General features: G+C 46.0%; 2 protein-coding genes across 2 annotated transcripts; one reads left to right on the top strand and one right to left on the bottom strand.

The window, feature by feature from the left end:
• The first annotated feature begins 7,729 nt into the window (after positions 1-7,729).
• On the top strand, positions 7,730-12,184 carry LOC124698036 (choline monooxygenase, chloroplastic-like). Its single transcript, XM_047230568.1, has 10 exons — positions 7,730-8,057; positions 8,954-8,999; positions 9,227-9,362; positions 9,621-9,695; positions 9,773-9,979; positions 10,087-10,182; positions 10,550-10,668; positions 10,753-10,846; positions 11,634-11,684; positions 11,783-12,184. Exons 1-10 carry the CDS (start codon positions 7,796-7,798, stop codon positions 11,918-11,920), a joined length of 1,224 nt encoding a protein of 407 aa, XP_047086524.1. The 5' UTR covers positions 7,730-7,795; the 3' UTR covers positions 11,921-12,184.
• Positions 12,185-13,181: 997 nt separating this feature from the next.
• On the bottom strand, positions 13,182-20,482 carry LOC124698027 (disease resistance protein RPM1-like). The gene is made up of 4 exons (XM_047230555.1): positions 17,889-20,482; positions 15,116-15,145; positions 13,778-13,908; positions 13,182-13,518 (listed from the first exon to the last, which is right to left on the bottom strand). The coding sequence occupies exons 1-4, from the start codon at positions 20,480-20,482 to the stop codon at positions 13,451-13,453; spliced, it is 2,823 nt and encodes a 940-aa protein (XP_047086511.1). The 3' UTR covers positions 13,182-13,450.
• Positions 20,483-20,834: the final 352 nt, after the last annotated feature.

Here is a 20,834-nt window from a genome sequence, read left to right as displayed (position 1 = left end):
AACCTGGGGGAATTTCCATATAGACTTCCTCTTGTAAATCCCCATGAAGAAAAGCATTTTTAACATCAAGTTGGAATAATTTCCATCTTAGGTTTGCTGCTATAGAAATCAGTGTCTTAATAGTGTTCATCTTAGCTACTGGTGCGAAGGTCTCATCATAATCCACCCCATATGTTTGGTTGTACCCTTTGGCCACCAGTCTAGCTTTATACCTCTCAACTTTACCATCAGGTTTATGCTTAATGGTAAATACCCACTTACACCCTACTGCTTTCTTGCCAGTGGGAAGTGTAGATAATTCCCAGGTATTATTTTTATCTAGAGCAGCCATCTCCTCTAACATGGCTGCTCTCCATTGAGGGTGTCTCTTGGCTTCCTGCCAATCATGGGGAATGGGTACAGCCGAGTCAAGTGCAGCAATAAAGCCCTATCACTGTGGTCCCACAGAGGAATATGACATATAGTTAGAAATATCATATTGAGATAAATGTGATGGAAATTTTCCAACAGTAGAGCGAGATTGTTTCCTCTGAGCTATAGGGATATCAAGATCATCTAATGGGCAGAAATTGTACCATCACTTGTAGAGGGACTTGAACTTGAGTCATACACATCTGGCTGTACTTGGACTTCAGGATTTTTGCTTACTGTGACTTCTTCCTCCCCTTGTACTTGATCATTCTCAGTTTTCTGTCTCCTTGTGTACACCTTAAGGTTTTGTGGCCACCTTGATCTTCTAGTTTGATAATCTTGCTGCTCCTCCTGAGTGTGATCTTGTTCAACATCTGATGTATCTTCATCTCTACTATCAGATTCATCTCCAGTTGGAATTACTCCAATAATCATCTTCTGTGAAGTAGTGTCATTGTCTTCTCTTCTCTCATCTCCCCCTGTCCTCAAGACTTCATCTGAGTTATCATCATTAAACAAATCAGGAAACACATTAGTCAAGTCAGGAGATTCTCCATAATAGGTTTCATTTTCCCTAAAAGTAACGTCCATGCTTACGAACATTCTTCTCTCTGTTGGGCACCAGCATTTATAGCCTTTCTGGGTTCCAGAATAGCCAACAAATATACATTTCAGAGCCCTAGGATCCAGCTTTCCCACTGATGGTCTGTGGTCTCTCACAAAACAAACACATCCAAAAGTTTTCGGTGGAACAACATATGTTGTTTTTCCTGTCAAACACTCTAAGGGCGTTTTGTAGTCAAGTAAACGAGTTGGCATTCTATTTATCAGATATGCAGCTGTCATTACAGCATCTGCCCATAGGTACTTTGGAACCTTCATACTCATCATCAAGCATCTAGTTACTTCTAAGAGGTGCCTGTTTTTTCTCTCAGCCAAACCATTTTGTTCTGAAGTTCCTGGGCATGTTGTTTGATGAAGAATCCCAAAGCTAGAAAGATATTCATCAAACAACTTGTTTACATATTCAGTACCATTGTCTGTTCGCACAATTTTAACATGAGCATTGTACATAGTCATAATTAATTTATGGAAGTCCTTAAAACATTCAAACACATCACTCTTGTTTTTTAGAACATAAACCCATGTAGTTCTAGTGCAACAATCAATAAAAGTTACGAAATAGCGATATCCATTAACTGAATATACTCCACTAGGGCCCCACACATCAGAATGTATAGTATGAAGTGGCACCACACTCCTATTATTAGATAACATATAGGAGCTCTTGGTAACTTTCCCATACTCACATGCATTACAATCCAACTTAGTCTTATCAACTTTATCATACAGACTGGGATAGAGTCTTCCCAAATTTACAAAAGACAAGTGCCCTAGACGACGGTGCTGCAATAAAAACTCATCTGTAGGAGAATATGGCAGACTCGCAGCTGCTGCATATGGTAGGTTGTCAAGATAATATAATCCCTCATGCACAGTCCTTTTCCCAAGCCGCCTTCCAGTCCCAAGCTCCTGAAATATGCACCCAAAAGGGAGGAAAATAGCAGCACAATTTAACTCCCTTGTGATCCGACTGACCGACAACATATTTATTGGAAAAGAAGGGACATGTAGTACAGCTGAAAGAGTTAAATCATTATCACATTTGACAGTTCCTAGCCCAATAATGCGCTGAGTGGATCCATCCGCAAGTTTAACATGCTGTCCCTTAAAGTCATGAATATAACTAATGAAGTTCCTAGATGAGCCAGCCATATGCTGTGATGCACCAGAGTCAATGAGCCATAAAAGATGAGGAGTTTGGGACTTATTACCATCAAGACTTGTCGATGCAGCAGAAGCTTCAGCATGTGTTCTTTCTTCCAGACTTTCCTTGAACTGCCGCCATTTCTCCAGGTCATCTGGTGTTATCAACACATTAATTGTCTGATTTTCTTCCCCTGTGGTCCTTGACACATTAGCTCTTCCTGCTGCTAGGGTACCACGTCCCTTGTTTGCACCGCGACCATAATAAAAACCACGTCCACGACCATAGTTATCTCTTCCTCTGCCATAGCCATCTCTTCCTCTACCACGACCACCACTGTTAATCAGATCTGTGCATGAAGCCTTCAAATGCCCTGGTTTGCCACACTCAAAGCAGGTTTTGTCTCCCAGATTTACGGCATGCCCAAATGACTGTGTGACCTCTCTAGCAAGTAAGGCAGAGCGTCCATGACCCCCACTTGCACCTCCAGATTCCTCCAACTTCAGCCTTGTCTCTTCACTTACAATTGCTGAGATTGCTCGCTCTAGACTCGGGTAGCTTGCCGCTACCATACAAAGCTGCCCTTCTTGGTTCAAACTTAGCATTCAGACCATTCAGTAAATCTCTAACTTGCCTCCTCTCAACCCAGCTGCGGTATTTCTCCACGCATTTGCCACAGTCCATACCAATGGGATCATAGAACTCTAGGTCACTCCACAGTCTCTTCAATTCAGACACATATTCCACCACTGTCTTCTCCCCCTGACTCAAATCCCGTAGTTCTTTATGAATTCTACAGGCCAACATTTCATTACCAACACCTGAATATGTGCCTTTTAGCAGTCTCCAAATCTCAGCTGCTTCTTTTATTCTTTCAACCTGCTTGGCAATCTGAGGTGATATGGAGCTCAGCAGCCAAGCTCTCACCAAAGCATTGCTTGTCTTCCATTTCCGTCCCTCCTTGGAATCCTCATCAGGTGGCTTCCCCACAGTACCAAGTACGTAGCCCTCTAGCTTTCTTGAGACAAGAATTGTCTCAGCATGCTCTGCCCAGCTCCCATATGTCTCAGCACCTTCCAATTTCACCAGAGGCATCTGCAGGGGATGCACATCCTCCTCCGGCTCGGCTTCTTGCCTTGACATCTCTCCTCGGGAATTCACTGTCTCAAGCAGTGTCCTATACTTCTCATCCATGGATCGTAGAAGAGCCACAAGCTCTCCCGTAGTCACTGGCACTGATGTACCTTCTGCCATCACCTCTTAATCCCCAACTGCTTACACTTTCCACGAGGTGACTAGATACTCACCTTTTTTTGCGACTGGATCACTTCCACACAAGCTTCGCCCTTCTGCACCTGGGCAGCCGCCGGCACCTTCTCTGCTCACACCGCCCTCCTCGGCGGCGGTCTTCCCGGCAGGGAGTCTCTTCCCCGCCTTAGACTCCTTCATGGCCGGAGCCTTCTCGACCTTCTCCGCCGCGAGCTCCTCCTCCACGAGCTTCTCTGCCTTCAGATCGACCGCCTTGGCCCTCTCCTCCTCCTGCGCCTCAATCAACCACGCCAGCAGCCGATTGGGCACCAAGCTCTGATACCATGTTGCAATTTCTGGTGGATCGCCTGAGCTAGCTACAGTGACTCAAAAGAGGAATTTCTCTAGAAGGCTATCAAACACAGCCTCGCCAGTCTCTATTTCATAATGTTACAGGTACATTTACATCTTGGTCCTGAATACATCTAATATTCACAACTTAGTCCTTCTACAGTTCATGAATGGGTTTTTGTAATTTCATATAAACAAACAAATAAAATGCAATCCATATAAACAAATAAACGTTACGTTCCAACATAATCCATATAAACAAGCAACTAAAACATAAACGATGCAAATGCAGTCCTCTTTTTTGGGTTTTTTGTAACTTCTATATAAAAGAAGAGAATAATATATCACAATCACGTCAACTCAAACCGTGTGCTAGAAGATATAGGAAGGTAAAGAAGGTAGTGAAGGAACATAGGCCCGGGATTTGGCTCCTCCTCTCGCGACCATCCTCCACACTGGCACTAGCCGCTGGCTCTCCCCATCCCTCCTCCTACTCTCGCCACCGTTGGGAAACACCGTCGGGCAAAACCCGCACGGTGCCAAAGTCGGTGGGATTTCTTTCGCGAGTGGCCACCTACCTCTCCTTGTGGCGCCGGTGACGACATCAAGTGTCGGCGGCGGTGCAGTGTTGCCAGCGATGATCACAATGAGTTGATGATGGAGGTGGAGCTCCTCCTCTTGGTGGTGATGTCCCCATGGGTGCGGTGGCCGGATCCAGATCCGCACGGGGTCTTGGGCCTCGACGGGGCTATGGATTCGGTACCACGGTTATGGGCATCGGGCTGCGATCACAGACTGGCGACATGGTGATGTCGTCGTCGTTGTCCTTGGTGGTGGTGGCACAATCTCCCGGACTCGTGTCATTCTTGCCCTGCTGGGAACTGGCTAGTAGCGTGAGGGATGTTGGATGGACTTGAATAAAGGAGGCGTGTGACATCCTGGCCTAGGGCTTAATAGGATTGATAGGATACTCATACTAACAAGTTGCAACTTCTTTTCCGGAAGCTCATCTGCAAAGAACTCTGAGGTTAAGCGTGCTTGCCCGAAGTAATTTGAGAATGGGTGACCGACCGGGAAGTAGTTCCCGGGTGCGCACGAGTGAGGACAAAGTGCGCAGGAAAGACATGTGTTGGTCTGTGGGGCTAGTCTAGAGATCCTAGTGAGCTGCCAGGGGTAACAGGCCCGGCCGGGGGGGGGGGGGGGTCGGGGTGTTACAAGGCGAGCCTAGGATCTGTCTCCCGCCATGATGAAGAACTACTTGTTGCCAGCCTTCATTGATCTATTCGAAGTGTTGAGTTCTGGAAGGCTCCGCTGGCCAACTCCAGTGGACAACATGCCGGAGATTGCCGGATTGAATTGTATTCGGTCGCGTGCAACCATATTCTTTATGATAGTTTGGTTGTAGAGGGAGTGATGTGAAGCTCTGCATTATGTTGCCATCGTGAGACATGTCTTTAGTTCCACGGTGAAGTTAGTCAAGGAGAATGGCATGGAAGTCGACATCTGTGGCGAGGAGGTACTGGCTTGGTTATTCGTGACATTGAGCATCGGCATCGGTAAGTCGAAACGACGGCACATGAGAAATTCAAAGCCTATACTTGTAGGGTGAAAACCTAACGTCTAGCTTTAATTGGTTGTGCCTGACAATGACCTTTTTAGAGGTATTGTTTCGTGTGTGCGGACTTTTTCCTAGGTGAAAACCTATGATATATGATCAGGGCGATGACTGCGTTTGTACACGGTTCCCTTCTTGGAGGTGTCACTTTTGGAGAAGTTTTGATTTCTGGTGTTGTCTGTGTTTGGTCCGCTGCTACAAGGAACGGATCACTTAGCTGGACTTTTCTTTACTGTAATTCTTCTTTCTTTTTTTTGGATGCGTGCATCCGTATTGCCATTAGGGCATTGCATTGTTGCAAAGTCTGAGTATATTGGTATTTTTGCGATATTAATATATTCACTTGATCGAAAGAAAAATTGTTACGTTCGTACTGACAACGCGCTTGTTGAAGCCATTTCATGAGTGGGTGATGCATGACTGGAGGATATCTCGGGTGGCTAGGATCCACTCAGGCGACGGTGTTGCCGCTGGTCCACCCCGCGTCTAATGGTCTTCGGAGCCTTGGAGGTGTGGCGGATCCCGCCCACCAATAGGAGGGTTCTTGTTTCTTATTTTAGTTTTTTTGGTGTCTTCTTCGGCATAGTGAGATGGCGGCAATATCTTAATGTCAGAATAAGGTACTCTGCGCTCTATCCTCACTCCGATGGTGTGCCTAGCATATGCGGAGGGAATCCGGAGTTGTGTGTCCAACATATTTTCTTGGATCTGATCATCTTTTGTGTTCGCTGGTTTTGTGGGAGATGCACACACCGTAGCTCGGATCGACTACCCTTCAGTCAGAAGATCCACGCTCGTGAAGAGGTCAATCCTCGCCGGACGGTGGCACAACCACTTCAAGGAAGAAGATCTTCCTCTGTTTGGCACAACGGTCCGGAGGAAAGAGATGAGCGGGCTACACACCGTAGCTCGAATCGACTGCCCTTCACTCAGAAGATCCGACAGCTAGGCAGAGGCCGGCCATCGACCACCTGGAGGTGGGCGTCATTGCTCCGATAGCTGGGCCGTTGGTGATGAGCTCCAGGGCTAGGATGAATATGATGTAGACCTATCCCTCAACTTCTCCTCCTCCATTTCCTTCCCTCCTCTGCCTTTGAGATCTGGAAGCAAATCAGAAAGAGGAGCACCGACGACCTCCAAGGATGGAGGCTTGACCTCGAGCTTATTCTTCGGGACAACGAGGAGCCCGCCTCCACTCACCTGCGGCTTCGACCACCGCAACACCATGAGCAGGAGAGAAGCAACCGCTAGCCACCAGTCGCAGCTCGATCGAGTGCGCCGGTGACTAGATCCTCAACAACGACATGACGCCAGACGCCACAAAGGACCAAAACCTAACCCTAGACTATGGCTGTACAGGATAGGTCCCCTACCCGCCTCAACCCCGACTCACGCCGGAGAAGAGAGGGAGAGGGGCCGCCCAGCCCAGATCTAGAGAACTCGAGAAAGGGGTGGGGTATGTGAACTTTAAGTTCCTCGAAGTGGTTCTGTTCTTGTTCTACTCATGTTACGTCATGCAAGTTAGAAGTAACGTGGAGATGTCTTTTTCCCTCAAAAAGGAAAAGTGACGCGGAGAGGAACCACGTAGGAATGGGGCAAAATTAGGGGGCTGCTCGCTACCGAGCAGGTCGGTGGCAATCGGGGAACCGCACACCCCAACTGGCTTCTGGGCCAGGCCCATATACGGATGTTTGGTTTTTTCTCCGGTTTCCATTTTTTCGCTCAGATTTTTCGATTGCTATCTAGTTTTCAGGAAAATGTCCGATCATTTTTCAAAATTTGAACATTTTTCAAACTTAAACTTTTTTTGGGACTGAACATTTTTCAGATTTTTTTTTTTGAAATTTGAACATTTCCGAATATAAAAATATTTTAAATTTGAACAAATTTAAATTTTAAACAATTTTTGAATTTGAACAAATTTTATATTTGAACGGTTTTCAGATTTGAACGATTTTCAAATTTGAACATTTTTGAATTTAAACATTTTCTCAATTTAAACAATTTTTAAAAATTAAAATTTTCGAATCTAAAAAAATATAAACAAAACCGAAAACAGGAAAAGGAAAAGAAAACAGAAAAGAAAAAAGAAAAAAAAGCAAAAACGAACTGCACAGGCTAAACAGATCCAAAATGGGCAAGGAGGTGTACGGTCGCCAGTAGCCACCGACCTAGTCGGTGTATAGGTTTTGCGGCAAAATTAGACTTCCCACTAGCGACTAATTAGGTCTCACCTGTCTGTTTGCTCATTTGCGGCCCAGAAGCAACCAAGCCTTTTCTCGGTCCAACCTGTTTATTCCCCAGTCCGCACTACGAACGACGACTGAGCACCAACCGAGCAACAACAAAACTGAAGACGACGCTCTCACCTGCTCACGTAGTCCAATTCCCAGCGGCCGGCCATGGCGATGGCGCAATCCCTAGCCCCGTCCTCCTCCTCCGCCGCGAGAGCCGCTCGACCCAAGGCCCGGCGCGCTGTGCCGTCCCGCGTCGTTGCCCGCACGGGGGCGGCGACGGGGGAGTCCGCGCGGCGGCTCGTGGCGGCGTTCGACCCGGCGATCCCGCTGGCCTCCGCGGTGACGCCGCCCAGCGGGTGGTACACCGACCCTGAGTTCCTCCGCCTCGAGCTCGACCGCGTCTTCCTCTGCGGGTGGCAGGCTGTTGGTAATTAACCTCGATTCTGCACTCGTCCGACCCACTCCTTGCACTTTTTTACGGGTGGTGGTAAAACCCTTGCTGATCGATCGATCGTAGATCTGGCTATTGGTAGATTTGACTCATGAGCCATAAGTAACCAGGTGACTTTTCCGGACACCGTGCAACCGACTGCTCGGTGCTCACTCGCGTGAAATGGATAGTTCAGGCCTTTGGACTTTGGGTGATCATCCTGCGGTTTACTGACTAGGATCAGGGGCAATATCCCAGTAGTATCAGATTACAGCGTTTCCTGTCAAAATCGCAGCATATTTGTCAAGCAACAGAAGTTCCTGGACTCCTGGTGGAGTGATCGTCCACCTGGGCTTACTGATAATTGCTGTTTTAACATTGGTCATCTCAGTGTTTACTGGTTACTGCCCGACAAGGTTTAGTGCTCATTTCAGCGTGTACTGGTTATTGACCAACAAGGTTTAGTGCTGGTCTTTGCACGTTTATTTGTCTCCTTGCTCATTTATGCTTGTGTAACTTTTCAGCCTTTTCTTCAGCATAATTGCTCACTGTATACTTCCCACACTGGTTAATGTAGGATGTATAGTGTGTCTTTGCGCATAGATTAAGGATCCAATTAAATGTAGAAAGTTGTGATAATAAATTAACCAGGTAATCTCTCAATCATGTACCCTCTGATAGGTCACAAAGTTCTGTAATTGTGTTGTATGGGTGGTGATGAAAAAATGCAAACAAGGGAGAAAATAAGTAGGGACAGAGTTGTAGATACGTAATTTCATTTACATGGCTGCCCTACATTTTTAACAAAACTTAAAATTGTATGCCTTCCATTAATTAACCTCTGATTTCCTACTGAGACCTTACATGGTGCCAGCTTGCATTCGTTTTTCCAGGTCACATAGGGCAAGTCAAGAACCCAAATGACTTCTTCACAGGAAGGTGATTTCATATTGTTTTCATTCTTCTGCAATCTGAATCAATTCCACTTGCTACAGTAGCTTATGCGTAAATATTTTATAAATGTAAATTTCTTACAGAATTTCTAGAACAAGGATCTGCATACTAATTTTGCAACTTTCCTTCATTGATCCTCCAAATTATTGTTAAATAAGGTAATTTATGTAGGAGGTAGCTAATTTCAATCATCTAACGAGGTGAACCAACAGACTTGGAAATGTAGAATTCGTCATATGCCGTGATGCAAATGGGGAACTTCACGCTTTTCACAATGTGTGTCGCCATCATGCCTCGCTCCTTGCATGTGGAAGCGGTCAGAAGACATGCTTCCAATGCCCATATCATGTGAGTTCCTTAAGAAACTCCTTCTAGATGTGCTACATACCTGCAGGTGATGTGCTTGTATGTCATACTTTTTCTTCAACTTTCTAGTATAGTATGTATACTTCGCTTATCGGCAGTTGACATAAGAAAATTAGTGTAGTTCAATTATTCAGGGGAATAAGTTTGGTAAAGCCCCTGCTTTATAGGTTGAGCAGAACTGATCGAACTTCACCATCTTTACACATTAGTTTAAAGTAGCTAACCAACTGTACTTTGTAGGGCTGGACATATGGGTTGGATGGTATCCTCCTGAAAGCTACAAGAATCTCGGGAATCAAAAACTTCAACAAGAATGTATACCCCAACTCCTCTTAATCATGTATGCTTCTCAATCCCACAGAATTGCAACTTACGTTTCTCGGTGGGAATAGGATTTTGGTCTTATACCAATTAAGGTGGCTACATGGGGGCCTTTTGTGCTGGCGAGATTTGATGATTCCTCTCAAAATACTGTTAATGATGTTGTTGGAGATGAATGGCTGGGAAGTGCTTCAGATCTGTTGAGTGGAAGTGGCATTGACACCACCTCACTGCCCCATATTTGCAGGCGAGAATATATTATCGAATGTAACTGGAAGGTCCATATTAATACATTTTCATGGCTGAAATTTTGATGATATGTTACTGAGGCAGTAAAATTTTCTGGACTATTATCTTTATGCCCATGGTGTTTTTTTTCATGTAGGTTTTTTGTGATAACTATCTAGACGGTGGATATCATGTTCCATATGCACACGGGGCCCTTGCATCTGGTCTTCAGCTTCAGTCCTATGAAACATCTGTATAGTTTGTAAATCCTTTCCTTCTGAAGTTCTCCTCTTGGTATTATTTTGTTTTGGTGTAGGTGACTTGGTGTCTAGTGTCTACTAGTAATGTTTTTCATAAGAAGTTTGGATATTCTCTCTCCTTTTTTTGTGTTGAAACTATCAACTTTGATGTATGCTTCTTACTTTTATGAATCTTCCTACCGGAACCAATCCCAGTGCAGTCCTGATTTACTTAATACTCCATCCGTCCCATAAAGGATGTCTTAGATTTGTCCTTTATGGGACAGAGGGAGTAGAAGATTACAATACTGATTTATTTCTTCGGAACTTTTGTTCTCTTACTCTTTGAGGATGACTATTAATTTGCATGTATATCTCCAGACATATGAGAGGGTTAGCATTCAGAGATGTGAAAGTGCTCCAGCAGAACAAGAAGACATCGATCGCTTAGGGACAAAAGCTACCTATGCCTTTGTTTATCCAAACTTTATGATCAACAGGTGCAGTGGACATCCGTCAGAACCTTTTGTTTTAACTTGCCTTAGTTATATATATGCAGATTTGAGTAACCAATTAATTTTCAGGTATGGCCCATGGATGGACACTAATCTAGCTGTCCCATTGGATGCAACAAGGTGTAAAGTGGTTTTTGATTATTTTCTGGACGAGTCTCTTCTGGTACATATTCTCCTTTCAGTACATACTTCGTACAGCATGTATGTTCTTATATCTCAGTGACATAATATGTCTTGATTGGGACATTATTGTGGCAGTAGTTTGATTGAAAACATGAGCACCTCATTGTTTCATATTGTGGTTTTGTCTTGCTTGCACTTGACAAGACTGATTTAGTTTGAACTGTTTTATATCCTTGAACAGACCATAGTGACATACCATAACAGGTTGCTGCTGTGGACTTGTGATTTAGCTCTAGATACATCCATATTAGTGGCAAGTAATATGCATCGGAGGGAGTACTAGTAGAAAGTAAATGTGTATCACTTTCAGCCAAGAAGTTTTTGGTTATGTCTAATTCAGAATGGAAACATTTCCTCGGACTTTACCGTGCAAAGGAAGAGGAGGACATCTCAGGAGCAGAAGTAGAAAGACTACATTAGCAATAGTCATGTTCCACATCGACGGGAAGTTACCGTGCTGATGGGTCTTTTCTGTTCAAGTGAAATCCAATGCTGAGAATCACCAAAAGCTAGAGGAACTGTGCTTCTCTCTGCTTTGCTTGAGACGAATAGATGGTGGTGGTATGGTTTGAGATCTAAAAGTCGAGTAAATATCTCTGAATGCGTGATCATGCTAGCCTCATATATGAATCAACTTCCTCTCAGAAACAAGCACTAACTATTTACATTCACTACTCGTATGAAAAGTACGATCTTTGAAGTGCTGATTTTCTTTGCCTTCTTGCTGTAGATTTCTTCAGCTGACTCATCCCATATTGAATGTGCAGGACGACCAAAATTTTGTCGACAGAAGCTTGAAAGACAGCGAGCAAGTACAGGTATGTTACCACAGAACTGATGTACCTTTGGCCGCAGTAAGCAAGGACGTGATAATCTGATCATCAATACATTTTGATGCGTTCTTGCACTGCTGTAGATGGAAGACATTGCGCTGTGTGAGGGAGTCCAGCGCGGCCTGGAGTCGGCGGCCTACAGCGTGGGCAGATACGCACCGTCTGTGGAGATGGCCATGCACCACTTCCACTGCCTCCTGCATGATAACCTCAGTGGCTAGGTGCGGCAAGTGATTCTTGTGTGCAGCATTTATACTTCGGTAGTAAACTGAAATTCAACGGTTCTCCCCCCAATCTCGCAGACATAATTTTGGTGGAGGGAAAGGTCTACTGTACATCTTAATTTGGACTGCGGAAGTAGCTATTGTATATTGTACTAGAGGTCTCATGGACGGGACAAAACATAACCGGCTCAGAGACCGAAAAATGTTGATGGGCTCTTGGATGAAATTTTAGAGCGACCAAAAATATTACTTCCGCCGGCACTTATTTGGATCGGAGGGAGTAGTAGAGCCGTGAACACTTATAATTTCTGGACACGAAACAAGTGAACACTTATAATTTCTGGACACGAAACAAGTGGAACTGTAGGGAAAAATAATGAAATGTGACAAGGCTTAAGCCACGGGAAGGGTTTGGAACCATTATCGAACGTTTGAGAATCTCAGACAGCAAGAGATCAGCTGCTGCGGTGGAGAAATGATGCAAGAAAAAACCCCACAAAAAGGGAAACAAAAACAAACCAAATAGAAATTCCATCGCGGGGACTTGATACCCAGTCTCTCGGGTATCCTAACCATGAAACAAATGGAACTGTAGGGAAAAATGATAAAATATGACAAGGCTTAAGCCACAGGAAGGGTTGGGAACCATTATGGAATGTTCGAGAACCTAGGACAGCAAGAGATCAGCTGTTACGGTGGAGAAATGAAGCAAGAAAACTCGCAAAAAGAGAAACAAAAACAAAACCAAATAGAAATTCTATTGCGGGGACTTTAACCCCGTCTCAGGTGAGAGCCTAGTATCCTAACCACCTAGAGCACGACGGATTGTTGAATCGTAGTTTCCACTAGTCTCCTAGACCATTAAAATTTCAGCTTCCGTAGATTCCCTTTGATCACCAGTCACTGCACTAAGGAATAGACTAGTTCATTCCTAGCATCAGTTCGAAGTTTCTTCCATACAAAGCATATCTCTAATAAGCACACCAATAGAGATCATTCAAGGACAAACACTAGACTCCTCACATCAGATTCTTATTTCAGAAACAAAGAGCCAAAATCAAGTGCTTCCATTTTTTTCTTTTGGCAGAACATCCTGTGTAAGAAAAAATTGCAGGGAGGGATACTTCACCTACCCAGCATATGCATGATCACGGCCTATTCTTTGCAGTCCATTTTCAGGTCTGGGTTGTATATGGTATGTATTTTCAGTCTGCAGCGGTTTCTGGTACATTTCTACAAGATTAAATATTTGGTAAAATAAACACACGATCTTCAATGCAAATACACATGCTTCCTCCTCCACGCATATGGTTGAGATTTATGTACAGCGTGGCGACTGGTTGCTCGACACAAAAACTATACATCTCCTGCCCAAAGCTTATTTTAAGTTGGGAAACATGTACCTATCGTAGGAGGCTGCGTGTAGATCAATCACTATATTACAGGGAGTTATGTACCACACAACTTGCACTCCAACTTTATCTACAAATGGAGGCATGTAGGATCCTAACAAACATACAACATATCTTAAGAAAGCTCCCACCAGCCTGTGCCATACTTCTTTGCAAGATGTGGAAGAAGAACCAACTTGTTAACTGCAAAGGTGGATAGAAGTTAACCATTTACAATGTGGTAAACATAAAAGGATATCGGCCATGAGTCGGAAAATTCCAGAAAATGTAGAGGTGTTATGGTGTTAGCTTATTGACCAAAGAAATTGCAACCAAGTTCTTGCATCACGTCGGATAGCTGTTTTAACTTGAGATTTCATAACGTTTATAATTTGTGAAAAAACAGAAACTGATGATGACCAGTTTGCTCAATGTATTGACACACTGTACACATGGAGGTTACCTTCTTGAGAATTGGAGGATTCGAAACTCTGGATGTTAGATATATGCTGAACTATGTAACTATCAGCTCCTTGTAGCCTATCAATGAACTCCTTTGGCATATCTATTAGAAGCATCTTCGTAACCTGCGGGCTCGCGCTCGGGAGCGCCGGCCCCGGTTGACGGTGCGCAAGGGGCGCGGTTCGACCTCTAGTTCGCAGAAATGAGAGCGCTCATCTACAACATGAGGGGATTTGGTGAGCCAGGGAGGCGAGGCCAGCTTAAATCCTACCTCAGACAGCATAGAGTGGACATCGTCGCCATCCAGGAGACGATTAAGGCGGAGTTCTCTGCATCCGAGCTGCGCAGCCTCGAGGTGGGAGGACAATTCGCGTGGGATTGGGTCCCGGCCGTTGGACACTCAGGAGGAATGCTCCTGGGCTTTAGGGATGAGGGCTTCGAGGTTGGGCAATGGAAGAAGGGGACCTTCTTCATCTCAGCTTCGATCTTCCAGCGGTCTAACAAGTTGAAGTGGTGCTTCTTCATGGTCTACGGACCAGCTGATCACCGCCGCACTGAGGAATTCTTGGGTGAATTGACTCAAGCGGTGGAGGAGGCGCCCTACCCAGTGGTGGTTGGGGGCGACTTCAACCTGATCCGTGCGGCAGGTGATAAGAGCAACGACAGCATTTCCTGGTCCAGGGTCAGGCGGTTCAACGAGGCGATCGCCACCATGGCCCTACGGGAATTGGCTAGAGCAGGGGCTCGCTTTACGTGGACGAATCGACGCCTACGCCCTACCCAGTGTGTGCTGGATCGGGTGTTGGTATCTCCGGCCTGGGAGGCTGCGTTTCCCCTCTGCTCCCTCACTACAATCACTAGGATTGGTTCTGACCACACTCCGCTGTTGTTGTGTAGTGGGGAAGACACCCTAGTCCGCCAGTCGAGATTCTTCTTTCAGACTTGGTGGTTCGGGGTGCCAGGGTTTGGGGACCTGTTGGGGGAGAAGCTCCGCTGCTTCATCTTTGACCGTGGGCCACACCGGTGCGCAGTCGAGATGTGGCAGTATATCTCTCGGAACTCTCGCCAATTCCTCAAAGGCTGGGGAGCCAATCTTGGAAAGGAAAAACGAGATTTCCGTACCAACCTGTTGCGACAGGTGGAGGATTTGGACCGGGTGGCAGACGCCAACGGTCTAGACGAGGAGGGTTGGGCCCTTCGCTACTTCCTCGAGGACCAGCTGGTGTCGTTGGATCGAGTCGAAGAGGAGTACTGGAGGCAGCGGAGTAGGACCCAGTGGACCCTAAAGGGGGACTCGTGCACCGCTTACTTCCATGCGATTGCGAATGGACGCAAGCGCAAGTGCTCTATCCCTCGCCTAATCACTGAGGGGGGTGAGGTGGACGAGCAGCGGGACCTGATGGACCACGTGTATCAGTTCTATCAGGGCCTGATGGGGTCGAAAGGGGAGGAGAGGGTCTTCGCCTTGGGTCCGGACCTCTGGGAGGAGGATCAGCGTGTCACGGCTGAGGAAAACTGGGGTTTGGAGATCACTTTCTCGGCTGAGGAGTTGGACGAGGTCCTTGCTAGTATGAAGCCGGACTCGGCTCCTGGTCCGGATGGTTTCCCGGTGGCGTTCTTCAAGCGGTTCTGGGGTACCCTTCGGGGTCCTATCCTTCAGCTTTTGAATGACTTTGCCCTAGGGAGGGTTGACATCGCGCGCCTTAACTTCGGGATTATCTCGCTCATTCCGAAGGTTAAGGGGGCGGAGCGGATCACACAATTCCGGCCTATTGCTCTAATTAACGTCATTTTCAAGTTCGTGGCCAAGGCATATGCGATTAGATTAGCTCCGTTAGCACATAGGATGATTGATCGGAGCCAATCTGCTTTCATCAAAGGGAGATGCTTGCATGAGGGTGCTCTTGCTCTACATGAGATTGCACATGAACTCAGGGTTGAGAAGCAAGAGGGTTTGCTTCTCAAATTGGATTTCGAAAAAGCTTATGACAGAGTTAACTGGGACTTCCTACAGGAGATCCTACTCCGGAAAGGCTTCTCTGCGAGGGTGGTCCACCGGTTACTGCAGCTGGTCAAGGGTGGCCAGACTGCCATCAATGTCAATGGGGAGATTGGCCCATATTTTCGGAACGCTAGGGGTGTTCGCCAAGGCGACCCCCTATCCCCGATTCTGTTTGACTTCATTGTAGATGGGCTGGCTGCCATTCTGGCTAAGGCTAGCTCCGCGGGACATATCGAGGGGGTTATCCCGCACCTCATCCCAGGGGGGGTGACACATCTACAATATGCTGATGATACGATGATTCTGATCCGGCCTACGGGGGTAGGGATTGCGAACCTGAAGACTATTCTCCTATGCTTTGAGAATATGTCGGGTCTCAAGATCAACTTTGACAAGAGTGAAGTGGTGGTGATGGGGGTCACACTAGAACTTCAACACCGGGTGGCTGGCATGCTTAATTGCAAACGAGGGGAGTTCCCGATTAAGTATCTGGGCTTACCTATTAGTGACAAAGCGCTTAGGGTAGCGGACTGGAACTTCTTGCCGGAGAAAATTGGGCACAGGGTGGACCCATGGCAAGGTCTCTTCCTCGCTTCGGCGGGTAGGCTGGAGCTGACCAACTCCTGCCTCTCCAGCCTTCCGCAGTTTGCTATGAGCCTTTACCTACTTTTTGATAGCACTCATAAGGCCATGGACAAACCGCGCTGCCGCTTCTTTTGGGAAGGAGTGGGCAACAAACGCAAGTATCACATGGTAGATTGGGCTACGGTGTGTAAGCCGAAAGCGTTTGGAGGACTGGGTATCCTCAACACCAAACTCATGAACATCGCTCTGATGCTCAAATGGATTTGGAAACTGTATCAAGACGCCGAGGGTCTGTGGGCAGACATCATTCGGGCTAAGTACCTTAGGGGGCGGGACCTCTTTGATGATAATGTCCCTACTAGGGGCTCCCAATTTTGGAATTCCATTCAAAAAATCAAATGGTACTTCAAGTTGGGTGCCAAACATGGTGCGCGCAATGGGAGGCGCACCAGGTTTTGGCTGGACTGGTGGACGGGCAGGGGGCCCTTCATGGCTAGATTCCCCCTCCTATTTAGCTGCTGTACTGATCCGCTGATATCTGTTGCCGATGCTGCACCTCAGGAGGGGTTCCCTGGGGAGTGGAAGGTTGAGTTTCGAAGACCATTTGGCACTGCTGAAGCCGTTGAGTGGGACAACCTCTGCCGGGAGGCCATGGGATGGCTCCCAGGGGTTGAGGAGGACACGGTCTCCTGGTCCATCGACGCTTCAGGCACCTTCACTGCCAAGTCGGTTTATTTGGCTCTGACGCAGGGGGCGTCAGTTACCTGTTTCAAGGAGGCTTGGCGCACAAGGGTTCCTCCCAAGATCCGGGTCTTCTTGTGGCAGCTGATCCGAGGGCGTCTACCCTCGTGTGACCAAGTTGCCAAAAGACACGGGCCTTCGGATGGGAGGTGTGCGCTTTGTCAGGAGGTGGAAGACTGCAATCACATCTTCTTCTCCTGTCCCATCGCCAGAATGATGTGGGCTGGAGTTAGGGAACTCCTCCACTGCGACTGGAACCCCGCCGGGCCGGGGGAGTTCATTGCAATCGCCCAAGGCCTTTACGGCCCGTTGCGTAGGCTAGTTTGGTTTACGTTCGCAGCCCAGTGCTGGACCCTGTGGACTATACGCAACAAGCTTACCATTGAAGGAAAGATGATCGGAAACCCGGCTGATGTGTTTTACCAAATGTTGATACATATGCAGTGCTGGAGGGTTCTGGTCAGACAGAGGGATCGGGCGATGCTGGACGCGGCGGTGGACGACGTCAGGAGACTCTACGCGAGACTGCGAGCTGAGTAGCGGAGGACCCAGACAGCGGCTACGCCTTGGACTTCCCTAGCTATCTATCTATCGTCTTGTGTGCGGTTGTTTTTAGCTACTTCAGCGTTGTATCTCTCAGTTGTATCTCTCCTAGTCCTGGGTTGGGACAAACTTGTTAGCGCCTGCGGGCTTATGTGTGTGTGTGTGCCTGTATGACTATGTTGGATGGTTTGCCAAGAGGGCTTTATTTATAAAGCCGGGCCAAGTGGCCTTATGTTTAAAAAGGTCCCTTAGGCCAACCATCTCCAATCTATGTAAAACCTTCATTGTGCATTCCTCTATCTCAATCGAATTCAGATGTTCCATGCCACCTAAGTCAAGAGAATTGAGCTTGGGAAACCATCCTGCACGAAATTTTAATTGTTCCCCATCATAAGTCTTGTAAAGTTTGAGATCAACTAGATTCAGCATGTGTGCAAACGAGCTAATGGGATCTTTCTTTAGAAAACAGCAGTCAAGTTTCAAAGTAGCGAGCTTCTCAAAACTTGTGAACATTTGTGGGAGCACTCCGTCATACAACCTCCCTCGCAACCAGAATAACTTCAGATTCGGTAAGGGCTTCAGCACTACCAGGTTAAGAACCTCATCCTTGCTGTGAGCAAAAATAATCAACCTACTGAGGCTAGGCATCTTGGCCAAAGAACCCCATAATTCCGCGATGTAGTTTTGACGCATTTTCATTATAGCCAAACTTCTCATCAGTGTCAAGTTCCCGAGCTGTGTAATCATGTCTTTATTGGCTGAGACACATTGTAAGGTTTGCAGATTCTCCAGACAACAAATATTTCCAAGCATATTTGTAGCAGAAAAGCAGTCAAATATCCTTTCTTGAACATCATGCACCATGTATACATACAGATGCCTCAGTTTAGTCAGGAGTGTTATTTCCCATGGCAGCTGCTCCACGTAGCTGAACCTGAGGTCCAAAACTTGTAGGTTCCTAAGTTTCCCAAACGATGCTGGTATATGCTTAACCTTTGTGTGAGCTAAATCCAAATAGTGCAAATTAAGTAAGTCTGAGACAACACCTGGCACTTGGTGAATGTTAGCAAACCTTAGACAGAGGACCCGGATAAGTCTAAAATTAGATGAAATGTCATGTATCCAACTTGATGCTACTTGTGTGTCAAACAAAATAAAAGAACGGATCTGTGATGCTGCAGCAACTTTTAAAGACCGAGCATCCTTCTGAACAAACAGACGGCGGGCTTCAGAGGTAACCTGATTTATACCAGATGCGCCATATACAACGGCAAACTTCTCTCTGTTTGCAACAGTCAGACATGCATCGCGCACAAGGTCGTGCATCTGAAATGATCTAGCTCTTCCATGAACATTCCTTTCTGCAACTTCGAGAAGAGAACGCCGTGTGAGCTCGTTTAGGTAACACTCAGCAACTTCCTCCATTGTTGTCCCAGAACCTCTTTCCTCAACAAGACCTTCTGTGACCCAAAGCCTGCAGATCCATCTTCTCTTGATCTTGTAGTCTTCAGGGAAAAGGCTGCAGTATAGGAAGCAATTCTTTAAATAGCCTGGGAGATCATTCAAGCTAAGATTCAGAATACCCATAATCCAACTAAGCTCTGGACTGTTAGCTAATTGCCAGCTAATTTGGTTGTGTAGAGAGCTCCACTCTTGCTCCTCTAATTCTCGGTAAGATAATAGGCTCCCAATTGCGACGAGAGCCAGGGGAAGTCCTTGGCACTTTTTCACAATTTTCTCTGCCCAAGGCCTCAGATTTACTGGGCATATTTTGTCGTCTAATCTACGGAATGCCTTTTGACAGAATAGGTGCCATGCTTCAGTATACGGGAGAATTTTAAGCTCCACAACAAATCCATCATTTGCTACGGAAGCAACATCTTTTTTGCGAGTTGTCACTAGCACTCTACTTCCACGATTGTTTCTAACAAGTGCAGAATTAAAAAATAACCAGTCATTTGTATCCCATACATCATCCAGGACAATCAAATATTTCTTGTCCCGTAGGTAGCTCTGAAGTTCCCCAATTATTCCTACACGACTCATTGTCTCGATACCACTAGCCATGTGGGATCTTTGGTCGATCAGCTGCTTCATGATTTGTCTCATCAGGTCCTCAACTTGATAATTCAGAGATAGAGTCACCCAAGCATAACAGTCAAACACTCTACTAATTTGTTGGCTTTTGTAGACACTGCTTGCTATGGTGGTTTTGCCTAGACCTCCCATACCAAGAATTGACATGATCGATTGGTCTTGTTGCTCTGAGAGTAGCCATTGTTTCAACCTTTCAATTTCACTGGCATTGCCCACTAACTCGGCATCATCAGATAGATAAGCAGAATCTGATAGAGAGAGCTGTCTGGCATACTGCAGTGTGCTATTCTTGCCTGGTTCTCCTACAGATATAGCATAACGATCCTTCATTGTGGATATCCGCTGAATTCGAGTTTCTACTTCATCAATCTGGTTTGACAGGCTCTTCCATGCTGCAAAGCTCTTGGCCTGATGGAATTTCCTCTTGAAGAAGTTGTTTATGACCGCAGCTTGAGAAGTGAGGAAACTATATTCGTCAATTATGTCTTCTACCTGATGGGCAACATTTGTAACTTGGCCCAGCCAGGCCTCAAATGTCTTGTCGCCAACGTTATGTGTGTTAACCTGACCGATAAATGCCTGCAGAATCACTAACTCGCTCTCGGTCCTTTTCATGCGATACTCGAAATCTGTCCGAACCGATGCTACCTCCACTAGCTCTGTGCCCAGCTTCTCCGACACTGCTTCTCCGAGGAACAGAGATACTTTTCTGAGAACAATAGATAGTGTATCTGCCATGCGTCTTGCCCCAAAATGTTAGCACGGTAGAATGGTGCTACATCATTGATCAAGCCTCATGTAAATGCATCTCTGCAATCATTTGGAGTGCATTGCAATGACAGAATCAGTCATGACATCGTATGGGTGCAGAGTTAAGTATTACAGGTCCCTATTACCTGTTCCTGGAATTGCTTGAATGACAATCATGTGTAGGATGGATGAATTGCTCGTGGATTTATCTTCTCAGCAACCTGTTTTTCCAGATTAACAATAGATGAGCACAGAACATGATTATGTCTCACACTAACAATAGGCTTATTTTTTTAAATAATAATAATAATAAATATTATATTCCAGAAATAATACGTGT

This window comes from Lolium rigidum, chromosome 1, assembly GCF_022539505.1.
Source record: "Lolium rigidum isolate FL_2022 chromosome 1, APGP_CSIRO_Lrig_0.1, whole genome shotgun sequence".
In the NCBI taxonomy this organism is placed as follows: Eukaryota; Viridiplantae; Streptophyta; class Magnoliopsida; order Poales; family Poaceae; genus Lolium; species Lolium rigidum.
This window is presented reverse-complemented; position numbering and strand designations above follow the sequence as displayed.

Excerpts from the sequence above, each read along its gene's own strand:
- LOC124698036 (XM_047230568.1), top strand. The coding sequence starts at position 7,796 with ATGGCGATGGCGCAATCCCTAGCCCCGTCCTCCTCCTCCGCCGCGAGA. Across the intron at positions 10,183-10,549 it reads TTCAGTCCTATGAAACATCT|ACATATGAGAGGGTTAGCAT; the intron begins GTATAGTTTGTA and ends GTATATCTCCAG. Across the intron at positions 10,669-10,752 it reads CCAAACTTTATGATCAACAG|GTATGGCCCATGGATGGACA; the intron begins GTGCAGTGGACA and ends ATTAATTTTCAG.
- LOC124698027 (XM_047230555.1), bottom strand. The coding sequence starts at position 20,482 with ATGGCAGATACACTATCTATTGTTCTCAGAAAAGTATCTCTGTTCCTC. Across the intron at positions 15,146-17,888 it reads ATGGTTGGCCTAAGGGACCT|CTCAGTGATTAGGCGAGGGA; the intron begins TTTTAAACATAA and ends CACCTCACCCCC. Across the intron at positions 13,519-13,777 it reads ATCCTCCAATTCTCAAGAAG|TTAACAAGTTGGTTCTTCTT; the intron begins GTAACCTCCATG and ends CCACCTTTGCAG.